Source organism: Symphalangus syndactylus, chromosome 8 (assembly GCF_028878055.3).
Source record: "Symphalangus syndactylus isolate Jambi chromosome 8, NHGRI_mSymSyn1-v2.1_pri, whole genome shotgun sequence".
Lineage (NCBI taxonomy): Eukaryota > Metazoa > Chordata > Mammalia > Primates > Hylobatidae > Symphalangus > Symphalangus syndactylus.
In genome coordinates, this window is record NC_072430.2 from 20,795,062 (window position 1) to 20,817,587 (window position 22,526).

The 22,526-nt window shown below is 47.9% G+C and overlaps 2 protein-coding genes across 3 annotated transcripts in view; both read right to left on the reverse strand.

The window, feature by feature from the left end:
• Window positions 1-8,040: 8,040 nt before the first annotated feature.
• Window positions 8,041-20,731, reverse strand: BDKRB1 (bradykinin receptor B1). Of its 2 annotated transcripts, XM_063645488.1 has the most exons (3): window positions 20,269-20,731; window positions 10,034-10,152; window positions 8,041-9,131 (listed from the first exon to the last, which is right to left on the reverse strand). In XM_063645488.1, exons 1-3 carry the CDS (start codon window positions 20,284-20,286, stop codon window positions 8,060-8,062), a joined length of 1,209 nt encoding a protein of 402 aa, XP_063501558.1. In that variant the 5' UTR covers window positions 20,287-20,731; the 3' UTR covers window positions 8,041-8,059. The 2 variants fall into 2 exon arrangements, with proteins under 2 accessions (XP_063501558.1, XP_055144237.1); XM_055288262.2 differs by lacking the exon at window positions 20,269-20,731 and having other exon boundaries at window positions 10,034-12,743.
• BDKRB2 (bradykinin receptor B2) overlaps window positions 10,070-22,526 on the reverse strand; it is a 58,722-nt gene continuing 46,265 nt past the window's right edge. Inside the window, exon 4 of the transcript XR_008659333.2 lies at window positions 10,070-10,152. The gene's annotated coding sequence lies outside the window, so the exon portion shown is untranslated. The remainder of the gene's footprint in view (window positions 10,153-22,526) is intronic.

The following is a 22,526-nucleotide window of genomic DNA, read 5'->3' on the forward strand; positions in this document are numbered from 1 at the left end:
CCAGATCTTAATGATATCACTATATTAACATAGCTTTTCAGGTTTTTCTACAGCAGAGAAAGAATGGAGGACTATGACCTTGAATTTTCTTCTGCCTAGAAGTGACACACAATTTTGCTTACATTGGCCAAAGCAAGCAAGAAGCCATTCTTAGTCTCTATAGGGTGGGGAATTTCAATGCCTTCAATCTCCCATTTTTCAGAAGAGGAGAACTGGAATTCTCAGTGAGCAGTAGTAATGTCTCCCACAGAAGAATGAGGAAGAAGAATTTTCTGCCCTTCACCACCTCCCAACCCCAAATCAACATTGACCAAATGGTCCTTCTACTCAAAAGACAAGCTGCTCAGGAACCATTTTCTAGGGGGCACTGTGTTGGGCTACAGTACTCAGAGTAGAAGAGCTGGCACTTGGTTCCAGAACTCACATTGACGAAGTTGCTCTGTCTTGGGGCAAAGCATTCTGGGCCTCAGTTTTTCCATCTATAAAATGGGCATGATGAGCTTTTTCACATCCTGTGAACTCACTAAAGGTGGGATTTTATATTTTACTTTAACAATTTTACTTTTACAATTTTACATGCCATGTATTGGTCACTCAGTAAGTGTTGGACACACAAAGCCATGAATGAAGAAGCTGCTCTGATTCTGTCTTAGATTGTGGAGATCAGGATTGGGGTACTCCCTAGTCTGCCATCAGTTCACCTAACCCATCAGTGGGTTTTTTTTTTTTTTTTTTTAAGATGGAGTCTTGTCACCCAGGCTGGAGGGCAGTGGTGCAATCTCAGCTCACTGCAACCTCCACCTCCCAGGTTCAAGCCATTCTCCTGCCTCAGCCTCCCGAGTAGCTGGGACTACAGGCATGCACCACCATGGCCAGCTAATTTTTGTATTTTTAGTAGAGATGGGGTTTTACCATGTTGACCAGGCTGGTCTTGAACTCCTGACCTCCTTGGCCTCCCAAAGTGCTGGGATTACAGGTGTGAGCCACCACCCTCGGCCCCATCAGTGGGTTTTAATTCCATCTGATGTTGGCCTTGTGCTTGCTGCAGCCTCCTGCCCATTCTCCAGAAGCAGAGTGACTAGCTGCCTGGCTGTTGATCACAGATTCATGAGTAAGCCCAGCCAAGACCAGTAGAAGAACCACCCGGCTAAACCCAGCCCAAATGGCCAATTACAGAATTATGAGTTGAGGTGATTGATTTAAACCACTAAGTGTGGGGGTGGTTTGTTATGCAGCATAGATAACTGATACACTGTGCAAGCCATCATCCATATTCTAGTGAAAGTGATCTCTCTGAAATGCAGTTCCAAACATGCCAATTCCTTGTTCAGTCTTCACTGACTCACATGGCCCAGAGGGCAACAGTCACTCCTTGGGATTGGCATACATCTTCCAGCCCTTGATTTTGTTGGCTGAGAACTTGGGTGAGGGAAAAGTTGCAGGTGACCAACACTCTCATTGTCCTACTTAACTTTAAGATCCAGCTCAAGGAACCCCCTTTCCTTCTGGAACTCCTTGCAGCAGACTTCATCACCCCATGACGAGACATCTCACACTGAGGAATGAGCTCTTTTCTGCCTCCCTTACATGCAGTGAGCTCCTCAAGGGTGAGTGTGCAGTAGATGCTTCCTGGGTTCTTGTTGCAGCCTCCTGCCAAGAGATCCTGCAGCTTTGCTGGGCTCCTCCAGAGACCAGGAACCCACGTCATTGAGGGCCATCAGTTCTATCATGGGACAGCTCTGCCTGTCAAAGAGCCCATCGTTAAATTAAGACAGAATGTGTTTCTCAGGATTTTTTTCTCTTTGGTCCCTTTGGGGTAACACTAAGTGCGTTTGTTCCTCTCTCCGCATAAGTCTTATCTTCTGTGGTAAGCCCTCTGCTGCCATGTGTCTGGAGGGTGTGCTGTTGCATCCTCTCACCAGTCTGATCCCTGTCTTTGGAATCAGCCAAGAGCTGGACACAGTACTAATGGACCCTGTCCAGTGCTAAATTAATGGAATATGACCTCCCTCATTTTAGAGGCTATACTCCTTTTAATGCAGCTGAGAGCTGGCAGCTGTTTTGGCAGCTACAGTACACCGAGCCCCTTGTTGACTGAAGCCCTGAAGTGTCTTCCTCTCATACTTGCTAGGTCCCAGTCAATCCTTCCTGATAGTTTTCTGTCCCCTGAAGCTCCTGGAAAGTAGGCTTGGCTTCCTGTTTACTGCCTTAAACACAATCCCGGCCATAGGGAGTCTGTGCAATCATCACGGCCAGTCAAATGAGACCCCTGGCACTCAGGCCTCTTCTCTGACCCCAGCCTGAGACTGAGACCTGTCACCAGGGCCCAGCGGGCATCTTGGGTCTGAACAGAGCCCTTCAGCAGGAGCCCTGCTTACTCGGTGAGCTTGGACAAGTCTGCTTGTCTCTGGACCTTGGTTTCTTCATCTGTAAGGCATAGTGGTTGAACTTAATGATGCATTCTTCTTAAGGTTTTTAGTAGATTTGCATACAGTGTTAAGAAAGACGCCTTGTACTCATTCTTTTTTTTTTTTTTTTTTTTTTTTCTGAGACAGGGTCTCACTTTATTGACCAGGCTGGAGTGCAATGGCACAATCATGGCTCACTGCAGCTTTGAACCATGGGCTCAGCTGATTTTCCTGCCACATTCTCCCAAGTACCTGGTACTACAGGTGTGCACCACCATGCCTGGCTAATTTTTGTATTTTTACTAGAGACAGGGTTTCACCATGTTGCCCAGGCTGGTCTTTGAACTCCTGGGCTCATGTGATCTGCCCATCTCGGCCTCCCAAAGTGCTGGGATTATAGGCATGAGCACTGTGCCCGGCCCCATTACTCTTTACTCAGTTTCCCTCAATGGTAACATCTCACATGAGGATGGTGCCATATACAACCAGGAGAGTGACACGGACACCATTTTTGGGATTTTATTCAGAATGTGCTTTGACATGCATTCATTTCAGTCATAGTTCAAGCCTCTTCTGCTCATAGGAGAAATGGTTGTTGGTGCTTGCTGGGGTGGCACTGTCCTGGTGTCTCACATATGTCTTTGATCTTCCTCTTGTCCTTTCTCCCCTTTCCTTCCCTTCTTTGCTCATTACCTCTTTCCAAAAAGGGAATAAGAAAGTCCTTTGGGTCACTTAATTTTCACAACAACACAGTGAGGCACTGCTCTCCTCATTCCCATTTTACAGATGGGATGCCGAGTTTCGGTGGTCGGCCAGGCTCATGCAGTGGTGGAGTGAGGACTGGAACAGTGGCATGCGTGACTCAGAGACCTGGGCCTCTGACTGGCTGCACTGTGCACTCTGCAGCCCCGCGGTGAGGCCCTTCTTGTCAGGGGCCTGAGCTGGGGGGGTCCGGGGAGGCATGAGGGTGCTGAGAGGGAATCAAGGGGTTCTGGAGAAAGGGGCTGGGCACAGGGAAAGAGAATGGCAGGAAGGAGCTGAAGGTGCACAGAGGCCAGCGCGGAGCTCAGCCAAAGCCAAGGGCTTGGGTCAGCCCTGGTTGGATGCCCAGGCTGCTGGGAGCAGTGGTGGGAGCAGGGTTGGGGAGGAACACTTCCCAGGGCGGCTTCTGACCTGCTCCTCATCAAACTTGTGACTCATCTCCGGAGAACAAGAGCCTGCCTGTGGCCATTGCAACATCAGGGAGTTTCCCCAAGGCTGGGATTTGGAGGGCCTTAGGGCCGCCCACTCCCCATGATGAATTGGGGTGATGATGGGGCAGAGTGGGGGCAGTTTTCTTACTTTCCTACTGCAGAGATCAGTGAAGGCCACATATGGCCCCTGATCACGCGGTTCTGGAGCCCAGGACAGACCCAAAGCTGGGAGCGGATTGGAGTGAAAGCTCCTCCTGTCTTTCTACTTGGCCCTTCTCTGGGAGAGCGTGGAAGCCCACAAGGGTGCTAGAGCTGGGGATGCTGGAAGACTATTTGCTAATTCCTCCCTCCACCCCAGGTGTCAGCACCACAGGTGTGGCCTGGGCCTGGCCCCATATGGAACACGCCAGGCGAACCTATCAACCAGATCCATGGGAACTCAGATATATTACCTTTTCCCGCAGCATTGATCCTTTTAGTCAAGGCAGAAATTTCTCCCTCTGTAAATGAATAAATGGCCTTCCCCATAGAAGGGCAACAGAATTCTACTGTACGGGTTTGCCAGTTTCTCTCCCACTGTGGGGCCATTTGCTGGGCTTCGGTAAACGTTACTTATGTGCATCTCATAAATCAGGTGTCTGACTTCTCAGGCTGTGGCCGCAGTCTACCATTGAATTACATCCTGTGAGCAATGTTGTCCAATTTCACTGGCCAGCACATTCTTCTTGAGTGTGGGATTGGTTTTCGCAAGCCCTAGAAAGGATTTTGATAAGCCACCAGCTTAAGGCTGGCTGAAAAAGAAGAAAGGAGGGCATATGCGGGTCAGCTCACTCGGAGTAGAAGAGGAATCAGGTACTATTTTCCCTTTCCCACTCTCTATTCCTGCCTGTTCCTGCCTACTTTTGCCACTTTGCCACAGAGGCTTTGCCCAATGAATTCCTGCCTGGGGGCTTGGAAATCACATCAGTGTTGGAGTCAGATGAGTTGGGTGAATCCAGCCTCTGCAGTCTAAGCAAGCACTGCCTTCTTTAGCCTCCTCTTCCTCACCTAGAAAGTGGACATCCTGAAACAGACCACACAAGGGAGTCAGGCGATTAAATGAGATGACTGAGCCTCTTCCTGTGTGTGGCTGCTGTGAGTCGCACTGGGTGTACCTGGGCAGGTCTTACTGCTCTGTTTCCTAGACTGTACGTGAAGGGATGGTCTGGATCAGGGGTTGCAAACTCAACCTCCCATAGCTGCCATGCGTGTGGAACCTGATGGGAGGGCGCACTGTTCACGGGGTCTCTGCTACACAGCACCAAAGAATTGGAGCCCTGCGGGGACCCCGGAAGGTCAACTCCAAGGGACCCAGGCATGTTCCTCTCTTTTGTTCACTGCCATATTCTCAGTGCCCACAACAGTGTCTGACAAAGTAGATGCTTAATAAACATCTGCTGAATGAATGAAATTGAATCAGTGGTGCTGGATCTTCCAAACGTTCAAGAGAAACGGGAAAGCTGGCTCCCTATGGGGACTTTCAGTGCTGGTAACCAACTCAAGAGCCTGGGGGCTTGGAGTTTTAACAAAATACCATGTGGTTCAAATTAAACACATGTGCAGGCTGGATCTTGCCTGTTGGCTCAGCTCCAGGCCTTCTGACCACACTCTGCTCTCCAGGAAACCTGCAGGGGCTGGAGCACTGATCACAAGGTTATCACTGATGAGGTCCCGGTGGCCCAGCCGCTGCCAGCCTCTCGCACCCTGTCTCCAGGCTCCAAGAACATGGCATTCTTTCCATTCCTCGAATGAATGAGTCTTTGCTGCTATTCTGTGAGGACCAGCCCTTCTCATGCAGCTGTGGGGACTGCCATTCTCCCCATTCCCCCAAGGGTCTTGGAGTCCAGTCACTACGCCCTCTCCCCCACTCCATGGAAACTGACCTTGGAACGGCCTGGCCCACGGACTCTCTCCTCCCCAGGGCCTGACAGTGTCCTACCTGCCTGCGGGGGCCCAGGGGAGGGCCCACCTGACCTCTCCATTCTCTATGTTGTCTCCAACCTCCTTCTTCTTCCCTCTACTTCAGCCACCTGGTGCCAGGGATACACTTGGTCCTTGTCATCTCCTGGGATGGCTCTGCCTCTGGAATGTTCTATTCAAATATTCCTGCTCTGTGGCTATGCCTTCCTCTCTCTCTGTCTTTTAATGAGACAGGGTCTCACTCTGTCAGCCAGGCTGGAATGCAGTGGCACAATCTTGGCTCACTGCATGTAACCTTGACTTCCTGGGCTCAGATGATCCTCTTGCCTCAGCCTCCCGAATAGCTGGGACTACAGGTGTGCACTACCACACCTGGATAATTTTTGTACTTTTTGTAGAGACGGGGTCTTGCTATGTTGCCCAGGCTGGTCTTGAACTCCTGGGCCCAAGCCATCCACCTGTCTCAGCCTCCCAAAGTGCTGGGATTACAGATTGCACCCTTTGTGGAAACCAGGCTCACGGCTGACTCCCTTCACAGGGTACAGAAGATCATGCCTGACCCTTCTTCTCTTTCTGGCTGTCACCCAGGTTCTCTCACTACACCCGTCCTTTACCACGCTGATCTCACTTCACTTCCTTCTCTTGCTGTGCTCGTTCCTTCCCTCTCCATCATTCCCCAGAGTCTGACCAGGATCCCCAACTCCCATGGCGTATGGCCATCTATCTGGCTAAACCCTACTCCAGAGCAATTCTTTCCTGGGTCTGTCGAGCATCATCAGAATAAATTCACACAACACAGCCACGCTTTCCAGCTTCAATGGGGCCCTCAAAGCCCCCTGGTGCCCACCATGCTTCCTGGATGGAATGTCTTTGCCAGCTGACCATTGTGGACCCAGCCTGTCCATTCTCCTCCAGCCCCAATTCTCTCCATGACCCACCTCCTCCTCTGCCGTCCTTCAACCTCTCCCTCCTAACCTGTAACCCCACCTGCCTCTGGGCCTGCTTTGTTCCTTCTGTCTGGAACACTCCTTTCCCCCATTTTGCTTGGCCATCTTCTTGTTTTTTGAGATTCAGTTTATGTGTCTCTTCCTCCAGGAACCCCTCTCTAACCATCCCTCCCAGCCACCCAGACTGGAGCCCTGCTCTGGTTCTCACGGCACCCCTCACCCTGATGGTGGCGGGCATCCTGCTCTATGACAATCTCTTAATTATTGTCCTGGTTGCTGTGAGTCCCTGGAGGGTAGAGACACTGTTAGGCTCACCGTTGGGTCTCTCATAGCAAGACCCGCACCAATGCATTACACGTTCAACAAGAGCATGCACAAGCATTCTTTCGTGAGCAGCTCACCCTTTCCCGCCTCCGCCAGCCCTTCCTCCCTGTCTCCACGTATCCAGATTGCACCCTTTGTGGAAACCAGGCTTACAGCTGACTCCCTTCACAGCGTCTTCTCTGCTAACCTGAGAGGGAACCCATCTCCTTTCTCTCTGAAGGCGCAAGACGCTGGATCAGTGGTGTACTCATGCAATTTCTCATTTCGTTTTTTATATTATAATATTTAGATGTATGTAAGTTCCTTGAAGATAGAACTTCTAGCTATACCATCCCTGTATTCCTGGCAGTTAGCCTAGAAAGCTTTGAATAGACAAATGGAAGTGTAATAAGAGAGGCCATTACCCGATACTTGTTATTTGTTTCCTGCTGCTGCTATGACAAATTACCAGAAACTCGGCGGCTTAAAATACAAATGGGGCTAGGCACAGTGGCCACGCCTATAATCCTAGCACTTTGGGAGACCAAAGTGGAGGATCACTTGAGCCCTTGAGTTTGAGACCAGCCTAGGCAACGCAGGAAGACCCCATCTCTACAAAAAATAGAAAAGTTAGCCAGGCATGGTGGTGCACACCTGTAGTCTCAGCTACAGGAGGCTGAGGTGGGAGGATCCCTTAAGTCTGTGAAATTGAGGCTGCCATGAGACGTGATTGTGCTGGTGCACTCCAGCCTGGGCAACAGAGCAAGACCCCATCTCAAAAAAGCAAAGCAAAACAAAACAAAACAAAACAAAACAACAAAGCACAAACGTATTCTCTAACAGTTCTGGAGGCCAGAAATCCTAAATCTGTTTCCCTGGGCTGAAGACAGGGAGTTGGCAGGACCCATTCCTTCCGGAGGCTCCAGGGGAGAAGCCATTTCCTTGCCCTTTACAGCCTCTAGAGGGTGCCTGCAATCCTTGTCTCCTATGGGCTCTGCTTCCCTACTCACATCTCCTGACTCTGAGCCTCCTGCCTCCCTCCTATAAGGACCCTTGTGATTATATAGGGCCCACCTGGATAATTCAGGATCATCTCCCCATCTCAAGACCCTTACTTTGGTAACATTCATAAAGTCCAGGGATTAGGTACTCCCCAATCTATGGGAGTAATTATTTAGCCTATAACAACAGCATTTATTATGTCACAAAGAATTGATAAGAAAGCCAAGCTTCTTGGTTCAATGCTGTTTTAATTCCGCCAGAAAAGTTGGAAGATTTCTTTCCTATGGGATGAAGATATTGGAGCAAGACTTTTAGGGGTGCATTGTTTATAAAGTTCCCAGACCTTGGTCCTAAAGAGCCGGCCCACAAAGACATAAATTACTGGATTCAGGGAGCTGTTAGTGAAGGCAAAGAAGTTAGCCAATTGCAGGCCCAGGTCAATGAAGTCCTCCCAAAAGCAGCCTCGGACTGCCTGCACCTGGAATAAGAATTCCAGGAAGGCAAAGAAGTGGTAAGGGGCCCAGCAGGCCAGGAAGGCAACCACGAGCGTGAAGATCAGCGCTGTAGTCTTGCTATCCTTGCTGCCCCCGCACCTTGCCCTGCTGACCTCCTCCCGCCCTCGCAGGGAGGCCAGGATGTGGTAGTTGAAGAAGATGATTGCGGCCAGTGGTAGGAGGAAACCCAGAATATTTAACTCCACAATCCTTGCAAAGTTCCAGCCCTCATGGGGGAGGAGCAGGATGCAGGCGGTGATGTTCAGATCTGGGACGGCTTGGATGGATCGCAGCAGGAATGTGGGGATGCTCAAGAGGCCCCCCACAACCCAGATGAGCACGCAGGTAACCCGGGCCTGCCTCCGCCGCTGCTGCCTCCGGCTGGCCATAGGGTGCACCAGCACGCGGTAGCGATCCTGGCTGATGGCCACCACCAGGAAGATGCTGATGAACAAATTGGCCTTGATGACCCCGTTGATGACACTGCAGAGGAGGTCTCCGAAAGGCCAGTTAAACTGGTTCCAGATATTCTCTGCCCAGAAGGGCAAGCCCAAGACAAACACCAGATCAGAGGCCGCCAGGTTGGCCAGGTAGATTTCTGCCACGTTCAGTCGCCGCCGGGGCAGGAGGAGGACCAACAGCACAAAAAGGTTCCCTAGGAGGCCGAAGAAACAGATGGAGATGATAAATGTCGGCAGTACTCTGTGTAGCAGGTCCCAGGCTTCTGGAGCATTGTCACAGGCCGTAGCATTTTGAGGGAAGAGCTGGCTCTGGTTGGAGGATTGGAGCTCTAGAGGAGGCCAGGATGATGCCATGCACAGTGACCTGAAATGAACAGAAGGTAGAACAAAACAGGAAGTGGCAGACTACAGCCTATGAGCCAAACCGACCTGTCACCTGTTTTTGGACAATAAAGTTTTATTGGCACAGAGCCACACCCATTCACGGACGTATTATCTACAGCTGTGTTCATGCTACAAGGGTGAGTCGAGTGCTTGTAACAGAGACTGTCTGGCTTGCAAAGCTGAAGATATTTACCATCTGTTCCTGCAGAGGAAAAGTCTGCTGACCTCTGGTTTAAGGGACGGTGCCTGAGTCCAAATCCTGGTACAGTCACTCAGTGTGAGCTACTTAGAACCATTGACTTTTACTTTCCTTTTTAAACAGTGGAGAGAATCGTGTCTCTCTTGTGGGATCATGGGAGGGCTGTTGTTAGGATCTCCAGGGTGCTTAGCTCCGTGCCTCACATAGAGGAAAGACTTTGGAAGGTAGTGATTAGTCTTAGTAACAACTGTACCATTATTATTATTACTATTAGGGTTTTAACAGGCATTTAATGAGCATCTACCTCTTGCCAGCCCCTTGCCAGGCACTGGAGATATGCAGGACAGAGCAGCCCCAGCCTCATGGGGCTGCAGACATGGAGGCAGAGGTCATGGCTTGAGACAGAACTGAGGGAAGCCCAGGAACAGCAAAGGAAGGTGACCTGTTGGGGCTGGGACCAGTGTGGTGGCTGGGGTGGGGACAGTGCTAGGAGGTTCCTCTTATGGGCTTGAAAAACATGAGTATTGGCCGGGTGTGGTGGCTCACACCTGTAATCTCAGTACTTTGGGAGGCCAAGGCAGATGGATCAGATGAACCCAGGAGTTCAAGGCCAGCCTGGGCAACATGGTGAAATCCTGTCTTTACAAAAAGTACAAAAATTAGCTGGGCATGGTGGTGCATACCTGTGGTCCCAGCAACTTGAGAGGCTGAGGTGGGAGGATCGTTTGAGCCTGGAAGGTCGAGGCTTCAGTGAGCTATGATTGTGCCACTGCACTTCAGTCTGGGCCAACAGACTGAGACCCTGTCTCAACAACAACAAAAAAAAAAAGAGAGAGAGAGAGAGAAAAGTTAGAAAGAAAAGCATGAGTAATAAATAAGGATAACAACTAACATCTGTTAGATGGTATTAATGGTCTCTGTGTTCCAGGCGCCATTCTAAGTGTTTCACATTTAAGTATTTTCTCATTTAATCTTCCTGGCAGCCATTCGAGGTAGGGGCCATTGTCATCTCCAGTTGGCCAATTAGAAAATTGAGTGCTGAGACCCGGAGTCGCCTGTCTGAGGTCACACAGCTGGTCAGTAGGGCCTGGATTCAAACCCAGGCAGTCTGATTCAAGAGCCTGATCGAGATCCTGTGCTTCTGTCTGCTTCTGCTGCACCTGTCCCCACTTGGTGAATGACAAAGTGAGGCTCAGAGAAGTTAACCAGCTTGTCGAAGACCTAGGTGGTGGTTACAGTGCTGCGCTAGGAACCTTGATCTGCATGAACCCCAGAGGCCATGCTCACAGTCATGCAGCTGACTGGCCTCCCACGCTTGCTGGAGGAGCTACAGCTGGTGGGTACAGTATACACTATGAATCTTGGTCTGCACGCACCCATAGCTCATGTTCATAGCCACGCAGCTGACCTGCCTCCCATGCTCCCATGCTGAGTTTCACCGGGATAGGGATAGAAAGCTCTGTCTCTTTCCACAGGGAAGACTGTGTCTCCCAGCCCTCTGTGGTCCCACGAGGGGTAGATCCCATCCTGTGCTCATGGCTTTGTGGCCTCCTGCCAGCAAAACTGGCCACAGCCAGCTCAGGGATCCACAGAATACTATCCACAGAGTGAGCAGCTGCCTACACTGTGGGATTTATGGGGCCCCAGATGATCTTCAGAGCCTAAACATTCTTCCCCAGGTTGGGTAGGTTAATATACACCCAGTGCTTAGCAGGGTTCCTGACTTATCGTAAGCACATGGCAAATGTTAGTTGGCACCATCATGATTGTTATTACTGGGTGACACCTGAGATTCCTTCAACTTGCAAAGCCTCACAGATACCAACAAAAGCTATTGTGTAGCACGGAATTAACCTTGGAAGAGCATATTTGGCTGTGGAACCTTGGAAGAGTCAGTTCATGTCTCTGAGCCTGACTTTCCTCATCTAAGGAAGACATGATGTCCTCAAGAGGCCCTTCTAGCTGTGACATTCTGTCATGTCACTCACATGGAGTTATTCACACCGGGGTATAATTCACTGGTTCCTCCAGTCATTTATTTGCTAAACAAGTATTTACTGAGAATGTACTACGTGCCAGGCACTGTTCTAGGTATTTAGGACAAAGCAGTGAATACAGCAGGCAAAAATCCCTGCTCTCAGTGTGCGTATAAGCCTAGTAGGAGGAAGGAGTTGATAAACAATACACACACTAAATAAACATGCTGGCGGGTGACAGCTGGGGAGAGTAGCAGTGCAGGTGGTGAGAAGTGATCAAGTGATCAAACTCTAGAGGTGTTTTGCAGGTAGTAACACCATGATTTTCAGTTGGATCTGGGTGGGAGAAAGGAGAAATCGGACAATGCCAAGGTTTTTGGACTGAACACCGGGAAGTATGAAGTTGTCATCAGCTGAAATGAAGGTGACAGAATGAAGATGAAGCAGTTTTTTTTTGTGGGGGGTGGGGAAGAACAGGAGTTCAACTTTGGAATTGTTGAGGTTGAGATATAAATTGGACATCACATGGGGACATCCGGCAGGCAATTAGATAGACAAGTGTGGTATTCAGGGACAAGATCTGGGATGATGAGACATAACTGGGAGTTGTAACTACAGGAATGGCATTTAAAGCCACAGGCTGGATGAAGTCACCAAGGGAGAGAGTAGATAAAAGAGCAGAAGTTGCACAGCTGCTGTTTGACAGATCAACAGGAGACATGGGAAATTATGATTTAGTGGTTGTGAAATGTCCATGGCACATGGAAGCCGAGCAGTCCCCACCCAGAGCATAATATGGAGGAGGCTGGAGGCTCTTGTTACAATAGTTTGGTCATTTTTTGCAGGGCATAAATCCAAAACTATGTTTATTTTATCATTTGGCAATACTTAAAGAATTTGCAATAAATCCTTTTGGAGTGATGAGCTAAAAAACAAGTATTTAATGGAAATTTAAGTACTGCACTTCTGTTGCTCAAGGAAGTTGTTGATGAGCAGATAGCTTGCATAGAACGTTTGTTGACATTTGCATCACTATGGGGTCTGTAGCAATTTCACTGATAAGAAAACCTAAGACACAGAGCTGCTACTTTAGAAATTAGTAATTTTAAGAACATTGCACCAGGCTGGGTGTGGTGGCTCAAGCCTGTAATCCCAGCACTTTGGGAGGCTGAGGCAGGTGGATCATGAGGTCAAGAGTTCAAGACCAGCCTGGCCAAGATAGTGAAACCCTGTATGTACTAAAAATACAAAAACTAACTGGGTGTGATGGCAGGTGCCTGTAATTCCAGCTACTTGGGAGGCTGAGGCAGAGAACTGCTTGAACCTAGGAGGCAGAGGTTGCAATGAGCTGAGATCACACCAGTGCACTCCAGCCTGGGTGACAGAGCAAGACTCTGTCTCAAAAAAAAAAAAAAAAAAAAAAAATTGCACCCTAAGACATGGTTCTCATCCATGTCACTGCAAAAGATGCTGATATAAGATCATTCTGAGAGGCATGACTTTTCCCTTAGATCAAATGACTGTTCTTTAAGTAACTCAGCTCACATTTAATTCCAGCTTTTCTTGTGCACGTGCAACAGTGGAAGTGATGGCTGACTGTGCGTTGGCTCCACAAGAAGAACGTCACAGAAAGCAAAATGGTGCCAACTCAACACCAGTATCCTCAGACTCTTCAGACAGAAAAACCTGTTAATTCCAATCACAATTCATTCTTTCATTCGGCTCATGGAAGCAAAGCAGGGCTTTGGGACATTCATTCTGGCAAAGTGAAACAACTGACTTTTTGTGAATGCTATTTAAGTTGATTAAATTTTCCACATTGGAAATAAAGTCATTGCATTTTTGTGAGGATAAAACACAAATTGTGGTGGAGTCCAGCATCATGGTAACAATTATATTGCTACTAAATTAAGACACTAATGAAACAGAAATGTGATTGGAACAGGTGATGGTGCACACACAATTTGTTATTGCATATAAATAAATGTCAATATTCTATAAATTGAAATAGATGTATGTGACAAAATTTACAAAATGTTAAAACATATGCACAGATTTACTGAACTACAAACTTGTTGTGATAAAGTTGTTCATGAATTTTTTCTAAAAACTGGATTTTCGCATGTGTTTTCTCTTTTATTTTCCCATTATCAATCAATTTTAGAGGACATTAGACAGAATCCTAAAATGTTATTAAACAGTGTATTAAAACAGATCTCTAAATTTTTGTTGAATTTTGTTCCAAATCAGTTGGAAATATTTAGTCAAGTTATTCAATGAATAGAGCACGAAAACGTCAGATTTCAAAGCTTTTAGTGAATTATAAGTATTGAAAACAAAGCTGGTATGCAGAAAAATTATAAAATGTATCAGAAAATGATCAAAATCAAATGCTGTAAAAGAGTTAATTTTGAAATTCTAAAATGAGCTCTGGAATATTTCAGTTTGTGGGAAGAATCTTTTTAATTGGATAAATTCATGTTCTGCATGGAAATGAGATGAAATTGAGAAAGCCAGTGATTTGCAGTATCTGAATCTGACAAAACATTCAAAACTTATAAGTAGGTACAACTTATTTGAAAGGTTTAATCTGGTAAAAAAAAAAAAAAAAAAAATACGTGTGGGGTGGGTACGGTGGCTCATGCCTGTAATCCCAGCACTTTGGGAGGCTGAGGTGGATGGATCACCTGAGGTCAGGAGTTCAAGACCAACCTGGCCAACATGGTGAAACTTCGTCTCTACTAAAAACACAAAAATTAGCCGGGCATGGTGGCAAGCGCCTGTAATCCCAGCTACATGGGAGGCTGAGGCAGGAGAATCGCTTGAACCTGGGAAGCGGAGCTTGTGGTGAGCCAAGATCGCACCACTGCACTCCAAACTAAGGCACAAAGACAGCACCTGCGAAAATATCTGGGCTAAAATATTTATGCAATTCCATATGCAAAGAATTGGACTTGAGAACAGCCTCTGCCTGGCAGAATTTGCTGAGAGCTTATCACTCAGAACCTGCACAGGGAAGATTTTCTCAATATATTATGGTTCAAGAGAAGAGTCAATTGAAGGCACTAATTAAAATTTGTTAATTGTAAAATTTGTGGAAAAAAGATTTCAGGCAATTATATGGAAAATTAAAAATAACAAGACCCCATTGAAGAAAATACATTCTTGTGAAAAATGCCAATGACATGGTATCAGTCAGGTACAGGAAACTGTAGCATGTGAATATACACAAGAACAATTATTTTGCTTATCTTATTTTTAAATGTTCAGTTAATTAACATAAACATGTTTTATTTTGCTTTAATATTCATAGGTGTATGTATATATAAAGACTTTTTTTGAAAATAGTTTTTACCTAGAAGTACTTTATAACACCATCAATATAATATAACCATTTGGTTGGACTTTTTCCTTCCTTCCTTCCTTCCTTCCTTCCTTCCTTCCTTCGTTCCTTCCTTCCTTCCTTCTTTCCTTCCTTCCTTCCCTTCATTCCCTCCTTCTCTCCTTCCCTCCCTACCCTCCTTCCCTCCTTCCTTCCTTCCTCCATCCCTCCCTCCTTCCCTCCTTCCTTCCTTCCTCCATCCCTCCCTCCTTCCTTCCTCCATCCCTCCCTTCCTCCCTCCCATCATCCCTCCCTCCTATCCTGCTTCCCTCTCTCTCTCCTTCCTCCCATCCTCCCTCCCTCCCATCCTCCCTCCCTCCCTTCTTCCCTTCCTCCCTTCCTCCCTTCCTTCCTTCTTTCCTTCCCTTCCTTCCTTCTTTCCTCTCTCTTTCTACCTATAAATACTAATTTTTTGGGGAAATAATTTTTGACTATTGGGGTGCCCTAGCAGTGTGCACAACATATGGCCTGACCATCCCTCTCCTAGCTATCTCTGATGATGGCCAGGAAGCTGAGGTCTGTGGTGACAGAGGCTGACAGGTGGGAATCTGTGGAATTCCCCTGTGATTGGTTGGGATTTCTCAGGGAGAAAGGAGGCGAGGTCCTGACCTGTGGTGGAGGGGCTGGGGCATTGAGAGTTTGAGAAGAGACAGGAGGGTGTTGAGCACTGACATGGTTTGGCTGTGTCCCCACCCAAATCTCATCTTGAGTTGTAGCTCCCATAATTCTCTTGTGTTGTGTGAGGGACTTGGTGGGAGATAATCGAATCATGGGGATGGAGAACAAAGCCAAGCCAATATCTTGACTTTAGCTCAGTGAGACTGAGTTTGAACTTCTGATCTCCAGAACTGTAAGATAATAACTTGCATCGTTTTAAGCCACTAACTTTGTGATAATTAATTACAGCAGTCTTAGAAAACCAGCACAGGGGGTGAGGCTGCACCCTGCCCAGGAAGCCAGAGACAACCAGCTATGCAGGGAATTTAGCTCGAATCTGATTAGGTCAGTGGGCACTGCCCCCATCCCCAGGACCAGGAGGTGGCTGGGGCCACTGCAGCCACAGCATGTGTCTGCTCACATGGGGCTTATTTTTAAAGGGATTGTCCTCACCTGCTGCTGTCTGTGTTTATAAAGTTGGCCACAGAGGAGAAATCTTCCTTTGCCAGTTTTTAGCTTTAGCTCTGATATTTGCCTGGAACATAGTAGGTGCTCAATAAACAATATCTCTGGATATTGTTAGTAATATGTGACCCTATTTGAAGAACTCAGAAGGGGCATTGGGCAAGTCTACGAGAGATGGCAATTCTGTAATTCCTGTGTGGTATTTTCTGAATTCTGCACATTTTAACCTTGGCTATGAGAGAGTGTGACTTTCTTCAACAAATTAGTTAATTCTTCAAATTAACTCCAATTTCAACAGCATGGTGATGATAAAGGCATTGGAAATTCAGCCACAGATGTTAAAGACCATCAGCATGGTCACATAATAAGATGCTACTTTGAAGCCACGAATAACCCAACCAGTTATTGGTCTTATGAAATCTTGTAAGCCATCCCAGAGAGACTAATTTAATTTTTATTATTCAGAATTTGCAGGTTGTAACTGGTCAGAGTCCATGCGAGCTCTGGTGGCTGCATTCAGCCCTGATATGTTTCACTTGACTTTGATATAAGGAGCTACTGGAACCTTCCCACCAGTTCTAAAATCTTTCCCTCCTCCTCCTGTTCTGGAAAAGCAATTAAGACCCAAACTAGGCATGAAATAAAAGTCTCTTAAATTGATTTAGAATTATTTTTAAAAAGTACCCTCACAGAAATAGAAAATTTTGCCAATAGGTAGGTGTAAAAGGAAGTTTTTTGTTTTTCTAAGAGACACAGATTTCCTCTCATATTGTACTCTCATAAAAGAAAAAAAAGGTGGTCATTTACTTACTCAGGCAGAAAATGAAGGCGTTCACAACTTTAGTTGGGTTTTCTGATAGTGAGAGCTGCTTTTGGAGGAGTTTTCTCTTCTGGGAAGCGCTGTGGAAATGTGGTTGCTTTAAATTATATAACCTCCGCTCCAGTGATGTCATTGTGGGGATTGCCGCAAAAGTGAGTCTTTCGGGACTCACTCCAAGTGGATTTGGAAGGAAAAATCCACTCTCATTTCACTTTGCACTTTAGGGATGATGAGAGATTATTCAGCTACCATCTCCCCCTTTACTTTGGTACCATCTGCAGAGGCCTGCAATCCTGCCCAAGACACATATGTTGGCAAACATGCCCTAAAAACACGTTTTGACATCGCCAACTTGCCCCAAGGCTCGCAAAGTGTCAGTGAACATTGAGGGATGGCTTTTGGCCCCTTCACTATTGGCTTCTAAATGTTCGGGGCTCTGCAGCAGCTTTTGTGGGAGCTACTTCGAATGGCCTCTTTTGAATTTTGGTCATGAAACATACATCGCCAAGAATCCATCAGAGTAGACTCATTACACAAACAGAGAGCTAGGAAAACGTTTGACTCATGCAATGTTCAGAGTTGAGTAAGACCAGATACACTTTTTCCTAATCCTCCTTGGCAGCTCTGAAATTATGTCTGCATGGGTCAAGTTGAACCACTCAAGACCTCATGTTTCAGACAGTAAGATATTTTTGGCTTTCTTTGAGAATCAGGTGGCAAGATTCTCCAACTGAAGGCCCCTTACCTGCCATCTTAAAAATTAAGATCTTTCCAGGCCACCCCCTACATGCAGGAGAACTCATTCATGCCAGAATTCAGGACTTCGAGTCTGACTTCTGGAAAGGTGACCTTCCAAATGTTTGGAGCAGAAGGTGTCACCTCTGTCTTTAGAATCTTGCGTTTTCCTTGTGTTCCCGTTTTCTGCTAGTAACATCTCAGTGGGAGCCAACTGCACTTCAAGTTTTCCTGCTGTCTTCTCCTGTTGCTGAATAACTTAAAATTGTGGAAGTAGGTGGAACAAATAGCATTCTGAGGCTCAGTAGCGGATGTATATTTCAGGGAAGAACCTGGAATTTGCCTTAGAGGATGGTCCCTTCCTATCAGGAGAGACCTCCTGGGTGGGATTTTTAATTAAAAAAAAAAAAATTGTCAACAGGCAAGCATCTTCCATCATTCTGGGGATAGATCTGAACTGGAGGAAGGCTCCAAATCTTAGCCTTTCCTATTACTTAGCAATGTAGGCAGGGGTCTCTCCAGCCCATGGCTGGCTTATTCTCCCTTCAATATGAGTTTAGACTATACTGTTTCTGAGAAGCATTTGTTCTTAGGAGATGTCTCCCTTTTTATTCACCCAGGAGCGCGTATAAGGCCAGCTCTGCCACAAAGAGCACATGCAGGTCTGATCTCTGCTTTGCCTCTCGCTGGAAGACAGGCTGTGAAGAGAGCTGGCCTGAGTGAGCTGGACTTCGGAGATGCATCTGGCCGCCTTGCCAAGGTGGTGGGGGGTGGAATGGAAAGTTCTTTAAGAAGACCCATGTTTCCCCTTGTTGCTCATCTCCATGGGAAATGTGAGACAGGCCCAGGCTCAGGGGAGCAGAGCGTCTCCTACTGTCTCTGGGGCCAAGGGAGTGGGGCTGAGGGCAGGGGGAGGGGACCCCAAATCTGTGAAAGAAAAGCAGGTCCCTATAGTGTGGCAGAAGATAGCAGGGGACTAAGAAGTGGGAAGGCACTGAGGACCCTCTTCTGAGGCTTTGCTTGCCTTTTCTTTGTTCTTTTTTTTGAGATGGAGTTTTGCTCTTGTTGCTCAGGCTGGAGTGCAATGGGGCGATCTCAGCTCACTGCAACCTCCGCATCCTGGGTTCAAGCGATTCTCCTGCCTCAGCCTCCCGAGTAGCTGGGATTACAGGCACACACCACTACACCCAGCTAATTTTGTATTTTTAGTAGAGATGGGGTTTCTCCATGTTGGTTAGGCTGGTCTGGAACTCCCGACCTCAGGTGATCCACCCGCCTCGGCCTCCCAAAGTACTGGGATTACAGGCGTGAGCCACTGCACCCGGCTGACGCTTGCCTTTTCTGAATTTAGTTGTTTGTAACTCCCACAGCCTCCGTAAGGTTTGGCTAAACCTTACAGTCTGATGTGTGCTGTGCTTGATGAAGTCCCCTGGGTACTTGGGTGAAGAGGTGGCCCCAGAGGATAAAGGGCTGCCTCTGGGAATAGAGGACAGGCCAACCTTCCCTGGGGTGTCCTTAATACTAGTGAGGGGGCACTCCAGGCAGGCTGGACTCCCTGTAGGGTGCGTGGGCTTGGGCCATACTGGATGTGTATCCAAGGGAAGGTGAGCTCTGGAGTTTGAGGCCCCTGGGGACATGCAGTCCCAGTGCCCACTGTGACATCAAGGGCCACTTTCCAGTTCTCTCATCGATCAGTCCTGGAGTTTTTTTCTCCTTTACTTTTCTAGTCGTATCCAGCAGGTTCCTCAAAATGAAAGACTCCAGTGCACGTCACCCAGCGCACCTCTCCAAATAGCACCCAGACGCTAAGCCTCTCCAGGGTTCGTTCTTAGTCCTTACACGACATGTGATGTCTCCAGCATTCTCCCAATTGTAGACGGAGGACAGAAAGCCACAGGTGGGCAGAATTCTTGCCAGGATGAAATGCAGCACCCTCACTGTGGTCCAGCTCGTATCCTTTCACCCCCCGACCAAGGCTGTTGGCGGTCACACCTTTCTTCCCATCACCGGGGTTTAGAAACTCATGCAACGTACATACAAGTCTGCAACAAAGGACTGTAAACCAATCTCCTGGCTTTCTGATTCCTTTCCTTCAGTCTATCCTTCTGCTGGATTAACATTCTGGAAACACCTAGATTTTGTCATGTCACAGGACAACGACCCAACCCCTTGGAATTCACAAGCTCCCCCACAGTCTTGCTGTAACACCCAGAGCCACCCTCCATGCTGAGTGAGTGACTCATGGGCTCTGAATGCATCGTGCTTGTGAGCATTTGCTGAAAATGACCTCCCCCTCCTCACTCTGTTCAGTGCTCATCCATCACTCAAGTCCTGGTGTAATCCTCTGCTCTTCTCTAAGCACGGGGCCTGAGTGCTTTCCCCTTTATTCTAAAAACACATATGGAGCACCCACCTGGTGCCAGGCAAATGCCACCCTAGAAAAGCATGCGTGTCTAGCACACAGGAAGCGGGGAATGGATGGGGTGAACAGAGGGTGTCTAAGTGTAAGGGGGGAGGTAAGCAGAAAATCCCAAAAGTACATTTAGCAAAGCACAAACACTTGGAGATCTACAGGATGACAGGGTGGACATGAGCACGTCCTGGGCATTCAGGCAGCTCCAGGGGCTGCCATGGCCTGGCAGCCAGCCCAGAAGTGAAGGGTCCTGGGTGCTGGCTCTGGGGTGGGAAGGTGCTCACTTAGCAGATAAAGCTCCATTGGGCCAGGGGTTCCTCCCCACCCTTGTGTGGCCCTGCTTTGGGAGATGAAGGCCTTCTCGCCCGGGCAGAGCAGGGATCACCAGACCTTCCTCCTTAGGGAGCCTCGGGAATCCCAGGAGTGCACACGCACTCAGAAGGGGCTTGTACCAGGACAGGGGCTTGTACCAGGACAATCAGCTGCATTTCTCTGTCTCGTGAAGCCGAAGCCAGGCCGTGTCACGTCTCTTCTCGAACTCCTCTGTTGCTGTCTCAGGCCCAGGAAAACAGAGACCTTACATTGGCAAGTCTGCACATGCGCAGACCCAGCTCTCTCCCAGAGCACATGCGCAGACCCAGCCGTCTCCGAGACCACACCCGCAAACCCAGCTGTCTCCCAGGGCACGTGCGCAGACCCAGCTGCCTGCCACAGCACTCGTCTCATGGTGCCTGGCTCCCCTGGCTTCCTCGAGCTGTGTTTTTTGTTTTTTGACACAAGGTCTCACTATGTCGCCTAGGCTGGTCTCAAATTCCTGGGGGCCCAAGCCATCCTCCCACCTCGGCCTCCCGAAATGCTGGGATTACAGGCACTCCCCACTATGCCCAGCCTTTCCTCTCTCTGTTTTGAATGTGCCACCTCTTCTCCCACCTCAGGGCCTTTGCACTGTCCATTCCCCTACACGGAGCACCTTCCCATCGAAAGCCCCACGCGTGCTCCCCCAGGTCCTTCTGGTCCTCACCAATCCTTCCTTGTCAGAGAGACCTTTCCCGAAATAACCACTCCTCCTCTTGGCCTGCTCCACTGCTCTTCACAGCCCTATTGCCACCTGCTCCACCAGGCAACGGATTTATCTCTTTTGATTAGGTTCATCTTCCCAACTCGTACGACAGGGCTGATATGTAGCAGGTGCTCAAATATTTGCTGAGTGTATTCATAACTATGTATTACAAATAAGTATATAATAGCAATAGCTCATCTTATGTCAACAAACATGTCCCAAACCCCTTGTGGGGGCCAGGCCCTGTGTGGACACAGGGGGTGCATAGATGAACACAGCCCACTCCCTGCCCACTTAAGGAGCTCTTGGGATGGCTGAGGACAAGGACAAGTTGACATCCGGTGACAACATGTTGTAGAAAGCAGAGTGGCAATGAAGTTCTGAGACTGTGTCTGAGTGTGAGGTTTGAAAAAAACGAGTTCTGCTCAAGGTGGAGTGGGATGGGTAATTTATGTGTCATGCTGACTGGGCCATGGAGTGCCCAGATATTTGGTTAAACATGGTTTCTGGGGGTGTCCGTGAGCGAGTTTAACCTTCGTAGATTAATTCGAATGATTAATATTTGAATTGGTAGACTGAGTAAGGCAGATTGTCTTCCCTAACATGGTGGGTAGCATCCAACCTGTCGGAGGCCTGAATACAACCAAAAAGAGCAGCAAGGGAGAATTGGTTCTCTCTGCTTGGCTGTTTTCAAGCTGGGACATCTGTCTTCTCCCACCTTCTCACTGGCCGTCCTGGGTCTCTGGCCTTCACACTCCCACTGGAACTATATCACTGGTCCTCCTGGGTCTCCAGCTTGCAGACAGCAGATGATGGGATTTCTCAGCCTCCATAATTGCATAAACCAATTCCTTATAACAAATCTATCTATATTTATTATTTTCTGTTGGTTATGTTTCTCTAGAGAACCTAGACTATTATGCAGAGTTGGGGAAGAATTCATGGCAGAGGATTATTTAAACTGGGTTTTCAGGGCGGAATAGGAGTTTGTTTGGAAGGCAAGCAAGCTGAGAAAACCATCGCAGGTCGGGGGACCAGCATGTGTATTATAACACACACATGTTCATAAGCCTTTGTGGAAGGCTTACTTGGAACTCGGAGTCAGAAAGCCTGGGTTCAAGCCCCACACCCCACTTACGCTATCCGTGAATATCCCGTATCCCCTACCCTCCAGCAGGCCCTGTGCAGCTCTTGGTTTGGTTCAGGGAAGAGAATTGAATGATAGTTTCAGCCCAGAGTAAGGGTGCTTTGAGAGAGCAGGTGCATAAAGTTTTGCAGCTCACGGAAGCAATTTCCATTTCTCTGTACTTGGAGTTTTATAGCTGTAACTACATGATCTATTCTAAAGATAAATGCTCACAGCAGGTGGAGCCCACCTGCAGGGCTTCCAGAAGAGAGCCGGGCCAGTGGTCCTGGAATGCTCTGGTCCTGCCTGCTTCTGAGAGTTGTTGTGTGGATCAAATAACTGTGTGGGAAATGTCAGTATTGTGCTGTATAGATGTTCCCAGGATAAGATGAATATGTACATGTTGATGCATCTTTTCTCAGTTTTATGACCTTTCCTTCTTAATCTGGCAGCAAGTGCCATATGGAAAAGCTCTTACATCATTTTTCAATCAGCCTAGATGCCTAATTAACCCATGTGTACAGCAAAGAATGGGGGTATGG